This window comes from Pongo pygmaeus, chromosome 9 (assembly GCF_028885625.2).
Source record: "Pongo pygmaeus isolate AG05252 chromosome 9, NHGRI_mPonPyg2-v2.0_pri, whole genome shotgun sequence".
In the NCBI taxonomy this organism is placed as follows: Eukaryota; Metazoa; Chordata; class Mammalia; order Primates; family Hominidae; genus Pongo; species Pongo pygmaeus.
Window position 1 is genome coordinate 69198658 of NC_072382.2, and position 24902 is coordinate 69223559.

The following is a 24902-nucleotide window of genomic DNA, read 5'->3' on the forward strand; positions in this document are numbered from 1 at the left end:
ACTCAGTGGCTGGCTCTACAGCCAAAGGCAAGTAGCTTGGAGTTAGGAATGGAAGCCATTATGGTCCCCAAATCGATCATTGCTTTATTTTCTACTAGTTTCTTAATAAATTTGTTGGTGGTGAAAATGAATGCTATCAGTTGAAGGATTTTGGATTTGCTTGTTTTGTAGCTTTGTGGTTGGTTGGCCAAACCTTTGATATAGTATTCCACTGTTGTTCAAAACATAAATAGTACTTTTGGGAGTGAGGGGACAGGTGATCCTGTAGATTCCCAAAGAAAAAGCAAAAAGGCAAAACATGGCCAACATTATCCATTTACTTTTCAGATTTACTGAGTGAATATAATTTTCTTTACATAAACATTTGATCTAAATCACTTTTGTTGTTGTTGTTGCTGGTTGTTTGGTTTTTAATACTGGAAACAAAGATTCAGTTTGAAAGATACCCTGAAATCTTAAAAGTAGCATACACCAATCCCTCCCACTCTCCACCCAAAATCTAGTTGGTTTAAATGAGCAGAATGATCCATTTTTCCATTTTAGGTGAGCAGATGTTTATGAAAGATCTTAGAACTGTTTGCCTCACTTATCAAGAAAATTTACAACGGAAGAAGCCATTAATCGAATTTCTACTTGTAAATATAAGAAGACTAGTACTCAGGTTCATATAATTTTAACATGAGCTTGTTGAAAGAAACGTTAACAATTCTAAAACTAAATTAAACGAATTTTAAGTTTTTTCTCCCAAAAGCATAAAAATGGAGACGATCTTAACAGGAAATTCTTAAAACGTAAAAACAACTCTTCCTTGTACTAGTCCTTGGGTAGTTACCATACAACAGGTTCTTCTTTTTGTTAGTTTCTTTGAAAAGGGATTTTTTGGTCCCAAGTCTGTTCCTGCTTAGTATCTGCTCCGGCCTCCTCCTCTCTCCAAGCGGCCTCCTAGACGGCCTCCGCCCCTGGGCACCCTGCAGCCTGACCGGCTGTAAGAATCACGCTGGGGAGGGCAGCCCCTTTCCATGGACAGAGAGAGCCCACGATCTGGTCTGCCCACCCGGTCTCGGCCCCTCGAGTAGCGGTCGCTCCGGCCATAACTGCTGCTGTAACTGTCGCGGCCGCCGCTGTAGGCATCGGGTGAGCAGCCCCGGTACTCCTCGTAGCGGCCTCCTCCTCCGTAAGATGGCGGTGTCCCCCTTCCTGGGGCGGCGCCACGCAGGTCTCCGTAGCTCTCGAAGGGCTCTCGATAGGTGCCTCTGCTCAGATGATCCCCGTAGTCACGGTCGCGACCCCCGTAGCCGTCTCGGTCGCTGTAGCCTCTTAAGGGACAGTCGTCCCGGACACTGGAGTGGCCGTAATCGCGGTGGGTGTACTCTCTGGGCGAGGGGGCAAAACCCCGGGGTTCGCGGTAGTTTCGGCTCGAGTAGCCGTCTCTGGACGAGTAGCCCTCATCCCGCAGGCCCAGGTAGGGGTCGCGGCGCGGGGGCAGCGGCTCCCGGCGCGGTGGGCCTGAGTAGCCGTCTCGCCCCCGCACGGCCAGGGCCCTCCCGCGCATTCCACCGCCGCTGCTGCGAGCCGGGCCCGACGGCGCGGCCCTCTTGGGGGGTGGGCCGGCCCTGCGCGGCGGCGGCGGCCCACGCTTCATGGGCATCGAGGCCCTGGAGGGCCGCAGGTCGAAATCCCCCGCGTAGCCGCCGTCGTCATCGGGCCCGCCCCGGGATGGGGAACGCCGCGGGCCGCCGCCACCCCCGCGGGTTCCGCGCAGCAACCTCGGGCGACCGCGGCTGCGGGGAGGCGGCGGGCCCCGCCGGCTGCTCTCGAACGCCGGTTTGGTGGCCTGGGCCACCTTGATGGCCTTACCATCCAGGGACTTGCCGTTCATGTCTCTGGCGGCGGCCTTGGCGTCTGCAGGGCTTTCAAAGGTGACGAATGCAAAGCCCCTCGACTTGTTGGTTTCTCGGTCTTTCATCAGGAGCACCTCGACGATGTGGCCATACTTGCCAAACTCAGCTTCGAGGGCTTTCTCGTCGGTTTCGAGGTTGAGGCCCCCAATGAACAGCTTCCCCGGGCGATCTGCTTCAATCATGTTTACTGGTCGAACGGTCGGTCAGTGGCGGTGGGAGGCGATGAGGCGGCGCCAGTCGCAGCCTTCGAGCTCACTCGTCGAGGGCGGCTCCTACCGGTCAGGCGGCGCGTAGTCACTGAGTCCCCGGAACCGCAGCCTCAGCCCTGCTGCAGGGCGCGCCCCTACTGCCTGTGATTGGTCAGCTGTCTCCAGAGGGCCGATTCGCCGTCGGGAAAGTCGACAGTTTTGTGTCTCCTTTTCAGTCTTTAACTTCCTGCTCACCTGACCCGGTCTTAACGGCTTTAATGGCCTCCTGAAAGCTCAGGGAAAAGCCGTTAGGTGGAAAAATTTTTTTTCTATTAGTTTTAATGAGAACAATTGTAATGATCCCAAACATAAGCTACCCAAACCATTTTCAAACAGAAAAAAAAGTATGAATTTTTTTCATTATTACTAAAATTAAGTTAAAAATCATTTTTCAATTATTGAAAAATAGAGTAATAACAGTTTACAAGTTTAAATTTTACCTTACTGATCTTTTTAAACTATTCAGCTTTTAGCCTTGTCTATCCTCTGTTTTGATTTTATTTGGTGCTATTGTCTTTATTCTTTCTACATTTATTGGATTTATTGTTTATATTATTTTGTTCTGATTTTTTAAATAAGGCACTTAGCACATTAAGAGTTTAAAAAATGTTTCTTCTAATTGTTATATTTAAGGTTAAAACTTATTCTCTATGCACTGGTTAATATCATGCCTTGAGCTGTAATATATGTTGTTTTCATTGTTGTTCAGTTCCTAAGATTTTCTCATTTTTATTATTTCCTTTTTGGACCATGTATTAAAGAAGTATGTTTGTAAATTTTCAAACATATGTACCTGTTGGTTATTTTTTAATATGCTCTGTACGATATCCATTGTTTTTCGTTGAGACTTGCTTTGTGACCTAATATGGTGTAATTAATGTTCCATATATACTGAGCAGAAAGTATATTCTCTAAATGTTGGACAAAGTTCTTTCTTATTTTGTGATATTTAAATCTTCCCTTTTCTAACTTATTTTTTATTTGATAGAATTGCCAAACACTAGAACTGTCTTAAAATTTACCCTAATTGTGGATTTGTAAATTTCTCTTTGTCTTTATGTCTGGTTTTTGCTTCATGTAATTTAAGGTTATATTGTGAGATATATAAAAATTGAGAATTGCTACGTATTTCTGGTGAATACCTTTTTTATGTAATGATCCTCATTATTCGTAAAAACCTTTTTACCTTAATCCATTTTGTGTGATGCTTATATCTTTCGGTACTTTTGCAATTTCTTCCTAAATCTTTGCTATCAGCCATACCTTTCCTTCTTCCTTTTTTCCATCTTTCTTGCCTTTTCTTGTAGTAAGTGATTTGTCTTTGTTTCTTTTTCCTCCACTATGGAAGAAGTTATGCCTTCTATTTCTACTTTTTTGAATGACTGCCCTTAATGTTTTTATTGAATGCTAACTTAAAAATGCTAAGTTTATAAATTTACTTATAAAATCAAGTTTACTGCTTAATTTTACATGTGTATATCCATGTAACCATGACCCACATTAAAATCTATAACATTTCCATCACTCCAGAGGGTTCACTTGTGCCACTTATTAATCAAACCTAACTGAGATATGCTCTCCTGGCACAATAAGACCAGATAGCCACACTAAGGATTGCAGCAGGAAAAAGGAGGGCATTTATTTGCAGGGCTCCAAGCAAGGAAGACCAGGCAGCTACTCTTAAATTCTGACCTCCCTGATGGCTTACAAGTAAAGGTTTTTAAAGGAAAATGTAAATTTCAGGAAAGCAGAAGTTACAGGCAAAATCATAAGTCAATACATGGAGGTTACACATTGGTATTGGCCCAAAGGAGAGATATCTCTTGAAGTAGGGGGCTTACAGGTCATAGGTAGATTCACAGATTTTCTGATTTGCAGTTGGTGAAGGAAGAGAATTTGCAGTCAGCAGAAAAGAATGAGCTTTGGCTCCTGAGTGTGACTCCATCCAGGCCCCTCAGGAAGATATTTAGAACAAAGAATGGTTGTCAGAGTTTTGTCCCCAGTTCCCTCTTATCTGAGGTCTACCTGCCTGTGGAATTGTTTGGTGGGATCTGGGTTTCTGAAAGACAACTCAGGGACATATGTTAAGACATTATATTTAGTGTCTATAGGAGAACAAAAAATCTCCTGACTCTTAACTTCCATGGTTATTGTTTTAGGTTCCTATTACTTTCTTGCTTATGAAGTTCCTTATTCATTTAAGGAATTTGATGAAGTTCCTTAACTTCATTCCTCAGGGATAGCTAGATACATGGAATTTCCTTTAAAGGAACTCCAGATTTTCCTTTATTTCCGTATTTGTGGGAGAGGGGTTGCAGAGGCCCCTAAAACGCTCTCTGCTCTGCAAAAAATGATAGGATCAAGATCAAAGTTTGGGCGAAAATTGGAATGCTTACATATGTTTTATGTGAAAAAATTGTGTCTCTTTTACCTGAATGTATTCTGGGAATGGATATTGTGTCTGACTGGGGAATGTTTCCCTACCTAGTGCTATAAAACACAAGGCATATAAATTCCACCTTTAAGAAATATTAATTATATTTGCTAAATAGGAAGGAACAAGATTGTTCAAGCCCACACAGTATAGAATAAAACCTGAAGTGCTAGGATGCACAAATTCTGTGTACAGTGGACCTGTGTGGAGGGTAGATTAGGGCTTGTGGCAAAAGCCTGGAGGGCCTCCCAGCAACAACTACAGGGACTTTGAAGTGCAGAATTTACATCTGAGTCAATTACTAGCTCAATCTTGGACATTAATTGAAACTTCCCCATGACTGAAGAAAATGTAATAATCTTATTATCTTATATCAATTAGGATAGTTATTGTCAAAAGCACAAAAAGAATAAGTGTTGGTAAGGATGTGGAGAAATTGGAACCCCTGTGTAGTGCTGGTGAGAATATAAAATGGTACAGCCACTATTAAAAACAGTATGACAGTTCTTCAAAAAATTAGGAATAGAATTACCATAGGAATCAACAACACTATTTCTGGATATATAACCAAAAGATTTGACAGTAGGTTCTTAGATATTTGTATACCCACACACATAGCAACAGTATTCACAACAGCCAAGAAGTGGGAGCAATGCAACTGTCCATTGACAGATTAATTAATTTTAAAATGTAGCATAGTCAGCCCTCCATATCTGTGGGTTCTACATTTATGGATTCAGCCACCTGAGGATCAAAAATATTTCACAAAACACTATGTACTGAACATGTACAGACTTCATTTTCTTGTCACTATTTCATAAACAATACCTTATAAAAACTATTTCTGTAGCATTTACATTGTATTAGGTATTATCAGTAATCCAAAGATGATTTAAAGTATATGGGAGAATATGTACAGGTTATATGCAAATACTAAGTAATTTTATATCAGGGACTTAGCACCCCTGGATTTTGGTATCCTTGGTGGTCCTGGAACCAATTCCCCATAAATACTGAGAAACTGTTCTATATACACATAATAAAATATTATTTAGCCTTAGGGAAGGAAATTCTGACATATACTACAACATGGATGAACCTTAAGGACATTATGCTAGGTGAAATAAACCAGTCACAAAAAGACTAATACTGTATGATTTTACTTATATGAGGTGTCTAGTTAAATTTATAGAGACAGAAAGTAGAATGTAGTTGCCAGGGGCTAGGAGGGGAAAATGAAGAGCTGTTGCTTAATGAGTACAGAGTTTCAGCTTTGCAGGATGAAAAAGTTCTGGGGATTGGTTGCACAACAATATGAATACACTTAACACTACTAAACTGGCTAAGATGGTGAACACAATGTTGTATGTATTTTACCACAGTAAATATGAATAAGCCTAACACTGCCAAACAGGTTAAGATGGTGAACACCATGTTATATGTATTTTACCACAGTAAATATGAATATACTTAATACTACCAAACTGGTTAAGATGGTGAACACCATGTTACATGTATTTTACCACAGTAAATATGAGTACACTTAATGCTACCAAACTGGTTAAGATGGTGAACACAGTTATATGTATTTTACCACAGTTTAAATTTTATTGAAATATGGAGTTCTTCCCCACACCAACCAATTCTCCAGCTCCTGGACACCAACTGGGTGTCCCACAATTCAATTTTGACACTAACTACCTGAAGTATTGCAGACCTCAAAGGGCTTATTTCTACAAGATTACCCCCAACTTCAGACACCAGTCACAAGAAGTGGATCCCCAGATGACCTACACTTCTTATCCGACTTGGCTACAAATTGGGGATTCCCACAACCCTCCTTGGGTTTGATAATTTACTATGATATCTCACAGAAATCTGGAAAACACATTTCTGGTTTATTATAAAGATCATGATAAAAGATACAGATGAACAACAGATGAAGATATACATAGGTCAAGGTCTGGAAGGGTCCAGAGTGTAGGGGCTTCTGACCCATGAAGCTGGGGTGAGCCACCCTTCTAGCAAGTGAATGTGTTCACCAACCTGGAAGCTCTCCAAAGCCAGCCTTTTCGGGATTTTTATGGAGGCTTCATGACATAGACACAATTGATTAAGTCAATCTCTAGCCCATTTCCCCTTCCTGGAGGATGGGGTGTGAGCTGAACATTCTCCACCTCTAATCATGGCTTGGTATTTCTGGTGACCAGCGGCCATCCCAAAGCTATCAAGGAGCCCGCCAAGAGTCACCTCAATAAAACAAAGGGTACTCCTATCTCCCAGGAAGTTCCAAAGGTTTTAAGACCTCTGTGTCAGTAACTATGAGCAGAAACAAAACATTTCTTATGTCAAAATAGGAATACACTACTGGAGGAGCACGTAGACTCTTTTCCCCAGGACTGACTTTGGAATATTGTGAGGAGGTGCCAGATTCTATACTATGGATAGTACCCTGTGAATTGTTCTCAAACGACCAGCAGAAAGTTGTTTGGTTTATAAATAGCAGTTTCAAGGTGAATGAACAGCATCCTATTTGGAAGGCCACCTCTATGTTTGAAGAACATAAAAACAAACCAGTTTGATGGGCAACATTATGTGCTATTTTCCTTATAGTGATGGAAGAATTGAACAAAGACAAAAATCCCCTGCTTGAGATTTTACTGCTTTGTGGATGGTGACCAATGGCCTGACCATGTGGCCAGACAGAGAGCAATGTAAAAATGCCTATTAAAGGCATACCCATAGGAAAATCAGTAAGAGAATTTGGGGAGGAGTGCATTAAGGTAGAACACATTGGTACCCAACAGAAGAATCCATTTGTAGGTTCAGCAGGTGACTGCAATTGACCAGTAGATATCCCAGTATGCTTGCTTGAAGTAGCCACCTGGGTCCATGAAATGAGTGGACACTGGGGGCCTGCAGCAATGTAAAGATGGATGAACTCTAGACATATTCCTCTTGCACCTCTGAAGCACAAAATACCATTAAAAACTGTTTTGCCTTCCAAAAATAAGAGACAGACACTGCAGATGGCTGTGTGTCAACAGTCCCTGGAAGAAGACCCTGAACAAGCTGGTAGGTGGGACTGATGCTGGCTATGAGGGGGTCTTGATGGGAATAGACACTGGATTTGGCTTTCCTTACCCAGTGATAGATGCAAATATTCAGAGAACTGTCAAAAATCGGAATAGAAAATATTGCATCAATTTGGACTACCAAGTAACATTTCATCAGACTGAGGAACACCTCTCACAATCTATAATTTCAAGAATGGGCAGAGAGATATTTTCCTCAGAGTAATATAATAATTCAGTAGAGAATTGGAATGGGCATTTGAAACATTGGTTGCCTAAAATGGGAGAATATAAAAGCATGAAGAGCTGGCTTACACACCTTTGCAAATGTGTGCTCACACTCAACAACAAGGAGACAAGCATCTCCTAGATAGATTCCTGGTTTTCTGGTAGATCAGCAGGATAGGGAGTGGGAGAAGATGCTGGTATGACTATGCAATTTTTCCCACAGGGAAGATGACTGATGACTATACTTTCTTCTTTCTTCCCCGTGTCACTTCAACTTTGTTTTTCCTACTTCATGGTCACAGGCTCAAGGCTGCAACTGCAAGTGCTGAAGGCAGTGATGATTCCTAAACAATAAAGTATAGCTGTATTCTAAACTTTATGTCAGAATTCCTACAGGCCTGATGGGGCAGATTGTGCCTTCACCTAATCTAGAAATACTGGGATTGACCGTGAACACAATTATAATGTCTAATGGTAAAAATAGCCCATTTCTATAACTATGTAACACTACCTATGTGAATGGTAGTGGGCGGATGGAGAGGTACTTGCTAGATTAGTATTTCTGCCTGCAATTAGACCAGCACAGTGGTTGAACCTAATGTCCCTTCCAAAGGCGGAAAAATTTGTATAAATGGAGAGAAGGAAAAATAGTAGATGAGGATAATGCAACAAATAAATGGGTTCTGTAATGATGGAAACTCAATAGTACTTTAACACCTTGAAAGAGGCTCAGAGCAAAAGATATTATCTTTTACTCAGTTATATCTGATGCCTCGAAGGGTAAAACCATCTATTGCTGACACCACTTCTGCTATTGGAACTAGTCAGGATCAAATGAAAGCCTGCAAACCGGAGTGGCCTCATCCCAGGAGACATTTTCATGAAATATAACAGACTGAACTAATTATTAAGAACTGAATGGGACTCTAGTAATATGCCAGCATCTTTCGACTTTATTTTTTAGTTACATCTACCATAATGTAATATTGTTTTACACTTGCATTGTTGGTAAAAATTATAATACCAATATCGATAGTCAAATGAATTGGAAAAAGATGAGTTAAAAGCCTCCTATTCCTATACCACACTCCTTCCTCAAAATGTTGCTCAGACAGATGATCCTTTTGCTATAAAGAATCCATGGTCAAAGACCAAGGGGTATCCTGTGATGTAACAAAAATATATATATTTGGTCCTTGTCCTGGTTCCTGGTACAGACCTTCTAAAACCCTTGGAGACTCCTGAGTGGTAGGACTGTCTTTTGTTATCCATAAAGAGCCCCTTTGACCATACCTGAGTTTATGCTAATGAGGTAATTCATAGTGGGGGCCCTAGATTACTGTAGGATGGGGGCCGTTCACCAGAGAAACAAACTCTGTGAATGGAGGGTCAGAACTTTAGCCCTACCTCCCATCCTGACTTCCAGAGACAGGAGAGGCACTAGAGGTTGTGTTTAATCACTGATGGCCAATCATTTAATCAGTCACATCTATATAATGAGATCTCATATAAAAACTCCAAGCAGTGGGATTTAGGGAATTTTTAAATTGATAAACACATAGATGTGCTGGGAGGGTGGCATGCCACAGAGGGCATGGAAACTGTACACTTTTCCCCCTTCCTTGCCTTATGTACCTCCTCATCTGGATGTTGCCTCCTATCCTTTATAATAAACTGTAATCACAAGTGTATAGAGCACCCTTGACATAACTAACTCCATCTTAGAAAAACACTCTTCTTTATATTTCATAGGATACTTTGCCAACAAGGATAAGATGTTTTGTTTAATAAACAAATTTAAAAAATAAAGATGGCATCCAATCACATAGAGACACAAACAAGAACTCTTCCACTATTGGTTCTCATCAGAGGACTCTGTGACTATAAAAGATTAGCCCTTCAGCAGCTCAAAATGGCCATCTTGGGTAATGCTATCTTGCAGTCAAAGACTCTGCCTTGCAAGACCAACAGACCACCCAGACCACTTGGCTCAGACCAGGATTCTGTCTTCTTCACTTTCCCTGGACTGATTGATTAACCGTTTCTCCTATCTGACAGAGCAGGAGCATCACCATTTGGGACAAGGCCCTAATTCTAAAGTTCACCTTAATAAAAAAAAAACCACCTAAATTCAAAGGGCATCAGCCTAATGGCTAAGGTCAGCATGACCATAAACCACCAATAACATCTCCAACCAGAAACATTTCAAACTCCTCCCTAACCAAAGATATGCTAGCCCCTAGATAAGACCCCTCCAGCCAGGAAGATGCCAGCCTTGAGATAACCCCCACTCTGGGCCAGAAAGATTTCTGTCCCAAGACAACCTCCCCTCCTCCCTGAGAGATTCCAACCCCGCCATAAACTTCTCTACACACATAAACATTCCAAGCTTGTGATAAGCCCCCTCACCCTAAAACAAATATATACTCTTAGTCTGTAAGAGAAAGTGATCCTGACCACAATCGGACAGGAGCACCTCTCATGTTTTAACTAAAGAAAACCTGTCTTTGACTGCCAAGCCGTGTTTCGTGTTTCTTTCCTCTTTCTTTAAGTCTTACACTATCTCTTTTTCCTCTTGGTGATAAATATTATTTTGCTTTTGTGGAATGTTTAACATATAACATTTGAATATTGGTTAAGCACACTGCTATGTATGGTTTGTCATATTGACTGACTTGTGGAGTGGCTTGAACCTGTGTGACCATAGCTCTGGCTAGGGAGTAAACAGGAATTACTATGGAGAATTGTCTCCGTGGGAACTCCAGGTGGCATTTGTGATTGAAATAGCATCAATAAAAGCCTGACATTGTGGAAAGACACAAACATGCATGGACCTGGTTATTTCTAATCTTGCATTGGTCATGACAAAATGTATAGTACTTTCTTGAGTTCTGTGAATCGTTCTAGTAAATTATTGAATCTGAGGGCGTCATAGGAATGCCCAAGTTGGCTAGGAGACTACTGTAGTAATCAAGGATAGATAGTATATCATTTTTCAACAACAATTCTTAATTTTCCGACACCAACCATGTGTCCTACAATTCTATTCTGACACTAAGTACCAGGAATTACTGCAGACTCACACTTTAAGGGCTTAGTCCCAATAAGGCTGCCCTCACTTCAGATGCCAGCTGCAAATGGGGTCCCCAGGATACCTAAACAGTTGCCAAGTTGTTAAATACAGTAAGAAATTCTTCAAAGGTTTAGCTTGCTGAAGTTTCCTTGTCCTTTGTTCCCTGCTTTCAAAGCCAGACTTCCTTACTCTCTGTGTTCCCCCTGCCCTGGTAAAAAACCTTCCCGCCAGTCCTTATCTATAGAGCCCATATTCCACATCTGCTACCCATGCTGTGAATTACCCCTCCCATCGCAATGGCTTCTCCCACTGACACTGATCTTCCTGCCTTCCCACCAGTGTAACCGCATTCCTGCACTTTTCAAGTTAGCCAACCAGATTCAGCTTAGATTGTGGGGTCCAACCCTAGCCAATAGGGGAAAGACACAGAAGCAGAAGCTGCGTTAGAGATAATAAAAAACCCCTGCTTTCCTTTGTTCTATGTGCTCTCGCCCTTGCTCCATACGTGAGATGCACCCTTCTGCAGAAGTAAATTTGCCTTGCTGAGAGACCCTTTGTCCTTTGTCTCAGTGCTAGTTCTTCTTTGTGGCACCGAGCATTTGTTTCCAACACAAGTCAACTGCAATGAAGAGGTTCTAACATATATGGTCTTCATAAATTCGAACACTCATGGTCTAGACTACTTATTTTGAAAAATTAAGTAATATTTTAATGTATACTTATAATACCCGAAATTGCAAAAATACAATTGATGAATATGTGTTTATACACTGTTCTCTATGTGACTATGACAAAGAATGATTACTTTTTATTCCTTTTACAACTAATGGCAGAGAATTGTGGTAGATCTGAATGATGAGTGAAGGTGTGAATATTGGTGAACAAAGAAGAGTACACCAAAGGAATGAGAACCAGGCAAAGAGGGGACATTCTCTACAGAGTATCTTACTGGCTACATTGGCCTCCGTATCCTCCAGGAGAGTAACTGGAACAGGTAACTCTAGATGGGAATTTAGGGGGCAGAGAAGCTCCAAGATGAAGAAGATAAGTGTATCTACCATAGAGAAAGAGAAAAAGGAATCATCTTCTTCCTCTGGCCCCCCAGAAAATCTGCACAGGGCTATGTCCTGACAAGGAAGAGTTGGAGAATGCAAAGAATTGTCTTGCAAATCCCTATCTCCTCAGGGTATAAGTCCCTAAGACAATTAAATGAGACTCTTTCCAACTGGAAAGGTCAGGGAAACTTCCCTGCAGCAGAACCAAGTGCCTGTGGCCTGGGACCCTTACTTTGTTTCTGCTATCTTCAGGGATTGAGTTCTGGTTCAATGGTCCAGACATGTGGAGCAACCCCATGGCTCTATACTATCCCACAATTCTTCAGTAGTAGGGAGGGAGACTTCCAATTTGGATACCTCCTAGTTTTTAAAAGATTTAATGTAATCTATTTTTTTTTTTTGAGACGGAGTGTCACTCTTGTCACCCAGGCTGGAGTGCAATGGTGCGATCTTGGCTCACTGCAGCCTCTGCCTCCCGGTTCAAGCAATTCTCCTGCTTCAGCCTCCCAAGTAGCTGGGATTGCAAGCACCCACCACCATGCCCAGCTAACTTTTGTATTTTTAGTAGAGACGGGGTTTCACCACGTTAGCCAGGGTGGTCTCAAACACCTGACCTCAGGTGATCCACTCGCCTCGGCCTCCCAAAGTGCTGGGATTACAGGTGTGAGCCACTGTGCCCAGCCCTCTAATTTCTTTAAAATGTAATTTAATCTAGTTCAATTTTTTTGCTTTTTTTTTTTTTGAGACAGAGTCTCGCTCTTTCGCCCAGGCTGGAGTACAGTGGTGCTATCTTGGCTCACTGCAAGCTCCACCTCCCAGGTTCACACCATTCTCCTGCCTCAGCCTCCTGAGTAGCTGGGACTACAGGCACCAACCATAATGCCTGGCTAATTTTTTGTAGTTTTAGTACAGACAGGGTTTCACCATGTTAGCCAAGATGGTCTCGATCTCCTGACCTCGTGATCCACCCGCCTCGGCCTCCCAAAGTGCTGGGATTACAGGCGTGAGCCACCACACCCAGCCTAATTCAATTTTTAAACTTAATTTAATCCAATGTATTTTTTAAATTGTGGTTAAAATGCACATAAAATTTTCCATCTTAGTCATTTTTAGGTGTATAGTCCAGTAGTGTTAAGTACATTCACATTGTTGTGCAAACACTCTAGAACTCTTTGTCTTGCAAAACTGAAACCCTATACCCATTAAACAACCCCAGTGTCCCCCCACCCCACCTCCAGACCCTGGCAACTACCATTCTTCTGTCTCTATAAATTTGACTACTGGGAACCCCCTCTGATATGGTTTGGCTGTGTCCCCCCCCCAGATCTCATCTTGAATTCTCACATGTTGTGGGAGGGACCCAGTGGGAGGTAACTGAATCACGTAGTCAGGTCTCTCCCATGCTGTTCTTATGATAGTGAATAAGTCTCACGAGATCCGATGGTTTCAAAAAGACGAGTTTCCCTGCACAAGCTCTCTTTTCTATAGCCATGTGAGACGTGCCTTTCACCTTCTGCCATGATTGTGAGGCTTCCCCAGCCACATGGAACTGTAAGTCCATTAAACCTCTTTCTTTTGTAAATTGCTCAGTCTCAGGTATGTCTTTATCTGCAGCCTGAAAATGGACTAATACACCCCCATTTATTCAAACAGCATGAACCAAAAGAGTGGCTGACTTTTAATTCACATATACTTATGTTACTTCAATGAATGGTAAGCATCCATTTTTCTGGAATCCATTTCTATCTTTAGGAGAGTGGCTTCAGAGATTGGGACCTCGGCTCAGATTGGCGAAATTGCCCCCTGTGGGCAAAGAACTCAGAACTAAAGGGAGGAATGCTAGCTGTTGTGGGCTCTTGGTGCTGTCCAGGGTCCTGCTTTCTCTGGTGATGGAGACCAGAATTGGGGTCACCTCCTTTCCAGTCGCATCCACGCCCCTACCAGGCGCCCCACGCCGAGTTTCGAGGGCATCTGGCTCAAGGACACAGAAGGAGGAGCGGAAGTTCAGGGCCTGAGAGCTGATTCGTCACACCCAATTAAAGAAATGTAAAAAGACAACCAGAAACGTGGGGCACCCTGGGATAGAATCCCGGGACTCCCACCGGATGCGATTCTAGGGAGTCTCCAGAGAGCTAGGTGTTTCGGGCAGTGACTTCTGCTGGAGTCTGCGGGGCTTCCCATGATAACGAGATCACTTAACTTCACCGAGTTGCTGGGAAGTTGGAAAATAATACAAGTGTTCCCTGGAAGAGTAGGATGCTTTTGCTTCTATTCATTCTTCCTTCATTCATCAATTTTTATTCACTCATTCATTCATTCTTGAATCATAGCCCACATGTGCAAGAAGACACTGTGCTGTAGGCTGGAAATAAAATAGTGAAGAAAATGCTCATAGTTTCTGTTCTCATAGAACTTACATTGTGATGAGGGAGACACGCAATGGGAAATAAAATAATTACATATCTGTGATAGTGGTAGGAAAAAAAAAGAAACACGGTGCTTTGGTAGGAAAGGGGAGGGGGAGATGATGATATATAAGACAGAGTGCTCAACCTCTCTGAGGAGGTGATAGTTCAACTGCAGGTTTAGGGATCATCCAGAGCCAGCTCTGTAAGGAGGAGGAAGAGGAGCTGAGTGGCCAGAGAGGATCAGGTATGCAAAGGGAAATTCATAGCCTTAATGCTTATAATAAAAGAGAGAAGGCTGGGAATCAGAAGAATCCAACTTAAGAAGTTAGCATACTAACAGAATAAATTTAAAGATAGCAGAAATAATGCAATAAAAATTCACAAAAAATTAAAAAGAAAACGATAAAACATAAAGAATAAAAAAAACTAAAGTTAGTTTTGAAGACTCTATTTGCTTTTTTGACAATCTGACTCGACTCTATTTAAAATTGCAAACACTTTCTTCCCCAGAGCTGAGTTTAGCATGAGGGGAGTGACTTGCCTGATGCACAAAATTTAAGGAGATACAAAAAAACTTAGTAACCACGATAAATACTATTTTTAGAGATAAAAGTTAGTGCAAAAATATCCATAATGATCAAAATATCAAAATTTTCATTTGACTTATTCTAACCATCACCACTGTTCTACAGCAGTGACCCTGTTGTAGAACACCAAAATTTAGGTTCATATATCTGATGTGCAGTAAGTGAAACACTGACACATCAGCACTTAGGAGCAGATAAAAGTTTATTCAATTTGGCTAAAGTGAGAGGGCAGGAGAGATGAGCTCTCAAGTCTGACCTGCCTTCGAACATAACTGTGGGCTTTTATGAATAAGGTAGATGTGCAGGAGGGGAGATCCCCGATGATCAAAACTATCTGCATCTCTAGGGTGATCAAACTTCTGGATGCCATCAAGGAGGCCTGCATGACCTAAGGATCATTGTTCCTTAAAAGAAAAACGAGTTCATTAATTCTGCAGGTTGCCCCCAGAATTTAGGATATGAAGTTAAACAATTACTAGTGACTATATTCTCTCAAAACAACTCTATACTCCATGCTTGCTTGCATGGAGGAAGAAAAGAACAAAGACAAAGAATAAGTAAAATGAACACATAATGATTTTTGTAATATAGGCTCAGTTATACCACCAGGCATGTTTTTAATATTTAAATGCTAATGCTTCTAAGTGTATTGCTATTAGTTTAAGATGAACATTCCTCATCATGTTATAAAACTACCTCACAAAGAGACTGAATTTTATTAAACGCCTTTTCAACGTAAATTGAGGTAATTGGTTTTTCTGCATCATCCAATTAATGTGATAAATTATAATATTCCTCCTAACATCAGCCCACTCTTGCACTTCTAAGTCACAATAATCATAGTATATTTTAACTAAATGTTGAAATTTTCAAAAATTTTAATACTAGGTCTTTGCATAGTCGTAAGTGACATTCATCTTTAAATTTCATGATAGTGCTGTTAGGCTTGAGAAATAATAAAATCCAAAGTCCCCAACTGACTGAATGGACCCCCAGTTGGCCAAGGGAACCCTGGAAAAACCTTGGAAGCTGAGTTCCCATTCATGTCAGGAGAAATGGGAGGTCAGACACACCACATTACTCCCTCCCCTTAGTTAACTACCATTAGGCTTTCTTCCCTACAGGCTAAACAGAAACCAGCCCTTTCAAAAGGCTCCACACCAATAATGTCAACAACTAGCTTATCTTCCCAGGTACACCAAAAAGACAAAGATTAATTATTCCTCCACTCCTGAGACATCTGCTTGCTTTATTCCTTTTTTCTTCAAATGTTCACCTTACATAAAATGTAGATTTACTGGGCACTAAAGTCTGAAAACTATATAATCATTAATTTCACTGCCACGTCCCCTTTTTAAAGGAAAATGTATAAATACTAAACCTCTTCAGATCCTCTATAGAAAAAACAGCCACAGATGCACCTGTGACCCCTATTTTTCCCAGATGCATTCTCAAGCTGGCTCAATAAATCCTGATGATTTGAGACTCATGCCTCAATCACTCATTTTGGTTGTCAGGTTCTATTATCAATAGTTTTCATCTTTAAAAAATGAATTAGAAAAGCTGTCTTCCTCTATAATGCTCTGAAATGGTTTCAGAAATATAAGAATTTTCCTTTTTCTGACAGTCTGGTAGAAATTATCTTAAGAAACATTTACCTTTGTTGGAGTTTTCCTTGGGCAGCTTGGAAATCCTGTTGTCTGTGAAGGATGAGACGATGACTGCAGCCCAAGGCTATCATGTGAAAGAGGTGTCACCACTTTGGTGTATACTTTCTTTTCTGTGTTTGTTATAATAGCCCTGGTTAGCTTCCTCTAACTAGCAAGACTGTCCTCACTGGGAATCAACCTCAGTAAAGCCACCTCTCTAAGTATCACCTATGCCAAATGTCAGCAGCAGTATTACTGTTTTGTGTGGATATCAGCACCAGTAACATTACTTGCAAATTTTCACGAAAACCATTTGCCCCCTCTGACTGCCAAGGTCTATTCTCCAGTCCTCCACATTGACCCAGGGGATATTATACGAGTGTGATTTCCTGGCCCCTTTCAAGGCACACAGGTCCTAAAACTTTGGGAATATTTGAAGCAATAAGTGTTTTTGTATGCTAATGAGATGGCTGGTAGCTGGAGGCTCCTGGATAGTTTCAGGATGGGGGCTGGTTGCTAGGAGAACCAACTATGTGATTAAAGGGTTGGAATTTTCAGCACTCCCCATCCCAACCTCCAAAGAAGCAAGGGGGTGCTGAAGGTTGAGTTTATGACATGGCCAGTGACTTAATCAATCATGACTACCTAATGAAGCTTCCACAAAAAGATGGGATTTAGAGAGCTCCCTGGTTGCTAAACACATCCATGTGCTGAGAAGGTAGCACAAGCCAAATGCATAGGGATAGAACCTTCCGAACCTCGCCCTATGTGTCTCTTTCATATGGCTGTTCATTTGTATCATTTGAAATATTCTCTTATAATAAATGGGTAAACATAAGCAAAGTACTTCCCTGAGTTCTGTGAGCCATCCTAGCAAATTATGGAACCCAGGGAAAAGAGAGTTGTGGGAACCCTGACTTATGGCCGGTTTGTCAGAAGAACAGGTCACAACCTGGAACTTGCAATTGGTACTTCAAATAGGGGACAGTCTTGTGGGACTGAGATCCTCACCTGTGGGATACCATGCTACCTCCAGGATGATAATGTCAGAATAGAACTGAATTATAGGACACTCAGCTGGTGTTGGAAAACTGCTTGGTGTGGTAAAAACCCACACATTTTGGTGACCAGAACTGCACAGGAATTGACAGTCTTATCAAAGAAAAAGTGTTGGTTTTTGCCTTACAATAAGTTAAGAGGCTTTATTTTCTCCCACAGACAAGGAGAAAAACATTAAGTTTGTGGTGAACTAAGGAAGGCCACAAATTCTTTGACACTACTCCCACCAACAATTGATCACCCTAGAATCTGAGCTGGCCTGTACTATTTTCACTAATAGAGGATTATGGAAGTGACTTTATGCCAGTTCTGGGCCTAGCTTTTAAGAAAACTGGCAGCTTCCTCTTGGCCCTTTCAAATCCTGAATCCCCACACTGCAGAAACCACATGGAGAGGCCCTAAGACTACAAGCAATGTTAGAGTAGGTAATTAGACAGATATGAGAGCAGGGCAGGAGAGAGGGCCCCCAGGAATGCCAAGCAATTCTTGAGTCATAGTCAAGCCCTCGTAAACCTTTTCCTCTGAGATAATGAGCAGGACAAGGGAGGGCCCCCAGAGATGTCTGGCTGTCATCAGGTGAAGGACAGGTGAGCACAAAACTATCCCTCTGAGACAATAAGTGGCCACAACTGCCACCAGAAGGGAAAGGACTCCTCCAACAGACAGAAAACACCTGGAGTCAGCAAACCACAATCCCTGATAAAATTTCAAGTGTGTGCAAAGGGGAGCAAGACGGTGGACTTTGACCTGTATATGACCATCCCCTGGAGGAGCTCGACCAGTAAGGAAAAATCATCCCAAGGGAGGGAGCATGCATACAACTTCAGTAAACACACTGTGCACGGGGCCTCTCACAAGTGCTGGCAGGCCACTGCACACAGGTAATCAAGCAACAACCTGCCCAAGGGAGGGATCAACAGGGGAAAAGAGCCTGGAAGATGAGTCAATGTATAAAGTCTCAAACCAAGGATCAAGAGAGACACTTGAATCTCTCAAGTGGCCTGCTTGATTTCTTCCAAGTGTACTTTGCTTTCTTTAATAAACTTTGCCTCTGCTTTAAACCTGCTTCGGCCCCTCAGTTGAATTCTTTCCTCTGAGGGGGCAAGGACCAAAATTGCTGAGAACCACTAGACTTCGGCTGATAACAGGAAGAGGGGTCTGGCTCAACCCAGCCTTTCAGCCATCCCTGCCAAGGCAGCAGACATGTACAAGTTATCTGGGGCCTCTAGAGCAATCTGGCTGCCAGGTGAATACCACCAAGGACCCCAAGTGATACCATGTGGAGTATAAGAAATGTTCAGCTGGGCCCTTTCTGAATTCCAATCCAAGTTATGAGATTTAATAAAATCATTATTATTTTAAGCCACCAAGTTTTGGGATAGTTTGTTACATGATCGATAAATAACCAGAACAGTCTTTCACACACACACACACACACACACACACACACACACACACACACACACAATTTATTGTGTCATGCTTTTGCCAAATGAAAGAATCTGTTTCTAGCTCTAGCCCAAATAACCTTATATTCCCTTAAAGGAAATTAATCCTCCTTATCTTTACAATAAGCTATAGAAAGTGTTCATTGTAGAAGTAGACTCCCACTTCTATTGAAACTAGCGATTCTCAACTATTAGTATACTTAAGAATTTGCCTGGGAAATTATCAAAAATCTTGGTTTCTAAGGACTCTTACCCAGACATTCTGATTTGGTAAGTCTAGTGTGGGGTTCAGGAATCTCCATTTTAAGACAGATACCCAAGTGATCTTGACACTGGTGATCCCAAGAACACATATGGAGACACATTTTAATAAAAGGTGCCAGAGATAGCGGGGCTGTGAACTAAGCCATGCCAGTGGAAGTAAGGAAAAAACAAGGCATTTTAACTGATCTTCCCTGTCCGCATCCTCCAGCCTCATATCCAGGCTTCCCTTACCTGCATTCTTAAGCTCTGTATCCAATTAAAAACATACTTTTCAGAGAGTTTTATGCTTTTCATTTTATTTTAGCCTCTCGACCACTGTGTGAAGTAGAACAGACATTTTACAGAGAAGTAGAAGAATGGTATCTGACAGCTGCCAAATGCACTGTCTCTGGGCATAGAGTGTCTGAAGCTAAGCACCCAAGTCTGGGTATGTATCTATGTATGTATGTATTTATATTTATATTTTTAAAGGAATGTCAGTTTCTTCAAATCAGAAACACCGCCACCAAGACACATCTTCTTCATTATGATAATTACAATCTGGCTTAATGATTAAGTGTGGATTGCTAACTCCCACAGCTTCCAGCAGCTTCTGGGCTTCCTCATCAAATGCCTCTTTGCACAACCTGAGAAAACAAGGGAACATCTCTTTTCCTGCATTCAATTTCCCTACAGCCCTCCTCTTTCTCTGTAAAGGATTTATTTCAGGACAAAAAAACTGTTCTGTTAAAATAGAGAGATAATATTATAACATGGGTGAGGAGTGGGGAAGGGAACTGAGAGAGATACAGTGAGGGAGATAAAGCAGTTGAAGGAAGATAGAATAAATTAACAGAAGAGAAAGAGAAACCAATTAAAATTAAAAAGGATCCTTCAAGAGCCTTTTGCTATCCAAGCAAAATTAATATTACTACTGATAATAATGAAAACAGCTAACATATTTATTGTTTATTATCATGCAAGGCACCGTTCTAAGTACTTGGCCTATATTGACTCAGATCCTCACGATAACCTTATGGGTAGATTTTGTAATTTCACCCATTTTACTGATAAGCAAATCAAAACAAAGAGTGATGGGGGACTAGCCTTAATTAAACATTTAGTAAGTGGTAGGGTCAGAATTCAAACTCATCTAGGCTGGTTCCAGGGTGCTCAATATTTAATCACTATGCTATATTGTGTCTCTCAAAACTCAGTGTTCTATGAGAGAAAAACAAATAAGTGTCTAGAAAATACCCAAGGATACACAATTAGGTTGATTCTGAGGCCTGTATTAATGAGTGGCTCCCCAAATCCCTCATTACAGGAAATACTTTCCCTGAGAAGCCAACGGAGACTTACCCTAGAACTTGTAGTTTACACTTAGGAGACTTCAAGACTTTATATAACTTCACAATTCCTTCATATCCTAAGGTATTCTGTGTCAGATTCATTTTTATCAGTCTTTTATTGCAGATAAGAGCAGATGAGAGATCTTGACAGCAAAGTGATGTCAAACCACAGTATTCCAACCTGTAGAGAAGAGAGACAAAAGATAAAAATGAATTTATTCGATGACACAACAAAGCCCACAAGAGATCTGTGAACTCAGAATGGAGGATAATTCCAGAAACTTTAAAAAATGAGCACAGTTAGTATAAATTCAAGGACTATAAGTATCTATAATATTCACTATTACCAGATATTTCTAGGCTGAACTTATCCCTTCTAAAATCATGAATTACAAATTCGTAATTATTAAGGAATAAATAAAATATGCAAGCACATTACAAAATACTAGGAAGCAGTTGAATCCTTGAACATCACTAAAAATACATCACTATAACTAGATATTGGAAGCTTGGTAGTGAGTGTTTAAAAAGCAAGGAATAGGCCAGGCATGGTGGCTCATGCCTGTAATCCCAGAACTTTGGGAGGCTGAGGTGGGCAGATCATCTGAGGTCAGGAGTTTGAGACCAACCAGGCCAACATGGTGAAACCTCGTCTCTACTAAAGATACAAAAATTAGCTGGGGGTGGTGGTATGCGCCTGTAATCCCAGCTGCTTGGGAGGCTGAGGGAGGAGAATCGCTTGAACCCAGGAGGCGGAGGTTGCAGTGAGCTGAGATCGCACCACTGCATTCCAGCCTGAGCTACAGAGTGAGACCCCGTCTCAAAAAAATAAAATAAAATAAGCAAGAAATATCATAAGGTCTCTAGCATCATGCCATTGATGCAAATAAAAATGCAATTATATGGCATATTTCGAATACATTAGGTCAGCTGCCTATAGGTGGGAAAGAGAATGGCTAATGGAGATAAATTAACCAACTCACCCATCTGTCAGCCAAGGGCCTCTGTACAAGCTGTTAATAGTATATATGTGAACTGAGGAAGTATGTCAAACTCAGCCTTCTGCATCTAACATTCTCCTAAACAATTTGAATCTAATTTTCACCTTATGTTTACCTGGCCATTGAACAACTGAGTACCTATATAGATGCTGAGCATACAAAACTTTTTTTTTGTTAAGTGATCACATTTATGTGATGAAGAGATGGTCCCACTAATTATGAGACAGGGTATGTAAATATCACACAAAATCTTCCTTAGGGGAAAAAGCATCGTAAAACAAAGTGTTATCATGAATTCATCAGGAAATATAATCATTTTATATTTTCAGTCACAAATTATAGTCAAAATATAGAAGACAGAAATGAACAGAACTGCAAAGTGAAAGACTCAAATCTAGAATTTTAACGAAAATTTTAACATTTTTCACAGTAACTGAGTTATCTGGAAAAAAAATCACTAAAATTTAAATAAACAGAACTAATAATCTTAATTAACTGATACAGAATGCTGCAACTGCCCGGGCACAGTAGCTGGCACCTGTAATACCAGCACTTTGGGAGGCCAAGGGAACAGAGTAGCTTGAGGCCAGGAATTCAAGACCAGCTTGGGTAACAGAGCAAGACCTCATCTCTACCCAAAAAGAAGAAAAAAATAGCCAGACGTGGTAGTGCACACCTGTAGTCCCAGCTATTCATGAGGCTGGGAGGCTTGGTTGCCTAGGTGATTGAAGTCTACAGTGAGCTATGATCACATCACTGCACTCCAGCCTGGGTGAAAGAAAAAGACCCTGTACTTAGAAAAAAATAAAAATTAAATTAGAAATAACAATTTTTCATGTTCTTAAGTATGTTTAAAAAGTCATGTAGCAAATGACAACAAACTTCAAAGAACTGTACTCATGCACAGTATGTTCTCAGACAACAATTCTACAGACTGAATAAAAAAGAAAAGCCTCATGTTTGAAAATTAAGGAGTATGTTTAAAAATAACCTATTAGTTGAAGAAAAAAGTTCTAGGGAAGTTTACAAATATTGTGGACTCAAAAATAATAAAAACACTGCATACAATATCAAAATTTTATGATTAAGTTAATGCAGTCACTTGAAGGGAAGTTGTAATCTTAAATATCTTTGTTGGAGAAGAAGAAAGGGAATATGTATGTCTAAGCATACAACTCAAGAATTTAGTAAATGGTAAAATAAACCCAACAAAAGTACAAGAAAAAAAATAAGATAAAAACAGAAATTAATGAAATAGAATGTAGACGTACAACAGAGTGGATCAATGTTGTGTTCTTTGAATAAAAAATAAAGAGTCAAATTCAATATCAGAAATGAGAAAAAACACATCACTATAGATGATTAAGAAGTTAAGCAAATAATAAAATACTAGATGCTTGCCAATATGTTTTAAAATTTAGATGTAATAGATAAAATCAACAATATATACTTACTAAAAAGTACTCTATGAGAAAGAGAAAACCTAAATAATTATTTAAAAAATTGAATCAGAAGTCAAAAATCCTACATACAAAGAAACTCCCTGTTAGACAGCTTCACCAGAAATTTTTACAAAATTCAAGGAAGAAATAATTCCAATCTTACAAAAATCTTCTCAGGAAACTAAAAGATAGGGAACACTCCTGAACTCATGAAAATACTGTAATTTTGATACAAAAACTTAATGAAGACTGCAAAAGAAATTATAACCTCTCTCCATTATGAACAAAATGGTTAAATGCTGTCACTAATATTAACATTAACAAAGTAAATTACACAATGTACATAGGAGATATGTCCAAGTTGATTTTACTCCAAAAATGCAAGGTTGATATAATGCATATTATATCGATGTGATTCATCACATTTGGCAAAATTCTTCAAGGATAAGCAACTTCAGCAAAGTCTCAGGATACAAAATCAATGTGCAAAAATCACAAGCATTCCTATACACCAATAACAGACAGAGCCAAATCACGAGTGAACTCCCATTCACAATTGCTACAAAGAGAATAAAATACCTAGGAATACAACTTACAAGGGATGTGAAGGACCTCTTCAAGGGAGAACTACAAACCACTTCTCAAGGAAATAACAGAGGACACAAACAAATGGAAAAATATTCCATGCTCATGGATAGGAAGAATCAGTATCATGAAAATGGCCAAACTGCTCAAAGTAATTTATAGATTCAATGCTATCCCCATCAAGCTACTATTGACTTTCTTCTCAGAATTAGAAAAAACTACTTTAAATTTCATGTGGAACCAAAAAAGAGCCCGTATAGCCAAGACAATCTTAAGCAAAAAGAACGAAGCTGGAGCCATCATGCTACCTGACTTCAAACTATTCTACAAGACTACAGTAACCAAAACAGCATGGTACTGGTACCAAAACAGATATATAGACCAATGGAACAGAACAAAGGCCTCAGAAATATCACCATACATCTACAACCATTTGACCTTTGACAAACCTGACAAAAACATGCAATAGGGAAAGGAGTCCCTATTTAATAAATGGTGTTGGGAAAACTGGCTAGCCATATGCAGAAAACTGAAACTGGACCCCTTCCTTACACATTATACAAAAATTAACTCAAGATGGATTAAAGACTTAAACATAAGACCTAAAACCATCAAAACCCTACAAGAAAACCTAGGCAATACCATTCAGGACATACGCATGGACAAAGACTTCATGACTAAAACACCAAAAGCAATGGCAACAAACGCCAAAATTGACAAACGGGATCTAATTAAACTAAAGAGCTTCTGTACAGCAAAAGAAACTGTCATCAGAGTGAACAGGCAACCCGCATAATGGGAGAAAGTTTTTGCAATCTATCCATCTGACAAATATTCAGAATCTGAATTTAAACAAATTGACAAGAAAAAAACAACCCCATCAAAAAGTGGGCAAAGGATATGAACAGACACTTCTCAAAAGAAGGCATTTATGTGGCCAACAAACATATGAAAAAAAGCTCATCATCACTGGCCATTAGAGAAATGCAAATCAAAACCACAGTGAGATACCATCTCATGCCAATTAGAATGGTGATCATTAAAAAGTCAGGAAACAACAGATGCTGGAGAGGATGTGGAGAAACAGGAACACTTTCACACTGTTGGTGAGAATT

General features: G+C 40.5%; 2 protein-coding genes across 3 annotated transcripts in view; both read right to left on the minus strand.

The window, feature by feature from the left end:
* Window positions 1-529: 529 nt before the first annotated feature.
* Window positions 530-4271, minus strand: RBMXL2 (RBMX like 2). The gene has a single exon (XM_054438660.2). It carries the CDS (start codon window positions 2081-2083, stop codon window positions 902-904), a length of 1182 nt encoding a protein of 393 aa, XP_054294635.1. The 5' UTR covers window positions 2084-4271; the 3' UTR covers window positions 530-901.
* A 10923-nt stretch (window positions 4272-15194) lies between these two features.
* NLRP14 (NLR family pyrin domain containing 14) overlaps window positions 15195-24902 on the minus strand; it is a 64804-nt gene continuing 55096 nt past the window's right edge. The window contains exons 10-11 of one of the 2 annotated variants that reach the window (XM_054438663.2): window positions 20770-20940; window positions 15195-15412 (exon numbers count right to left, since the gene is read on the minus strand). In XM_054438663.2, coding sequence (XP_054294638.2) covers window positions 15397-15412; window positions 20770-20940 — 187 coding nt within the window. In that variant the 3' untranslated portion in view covers window positions 15195-15396. Of the gene's footprint in view, window positions 15413-19700; window positions 20055-20769; window positions 20941-24902 lie in introns of those variants that run through there. The other variant, XM_054438661.2, reaches the window with a different exon arrangement.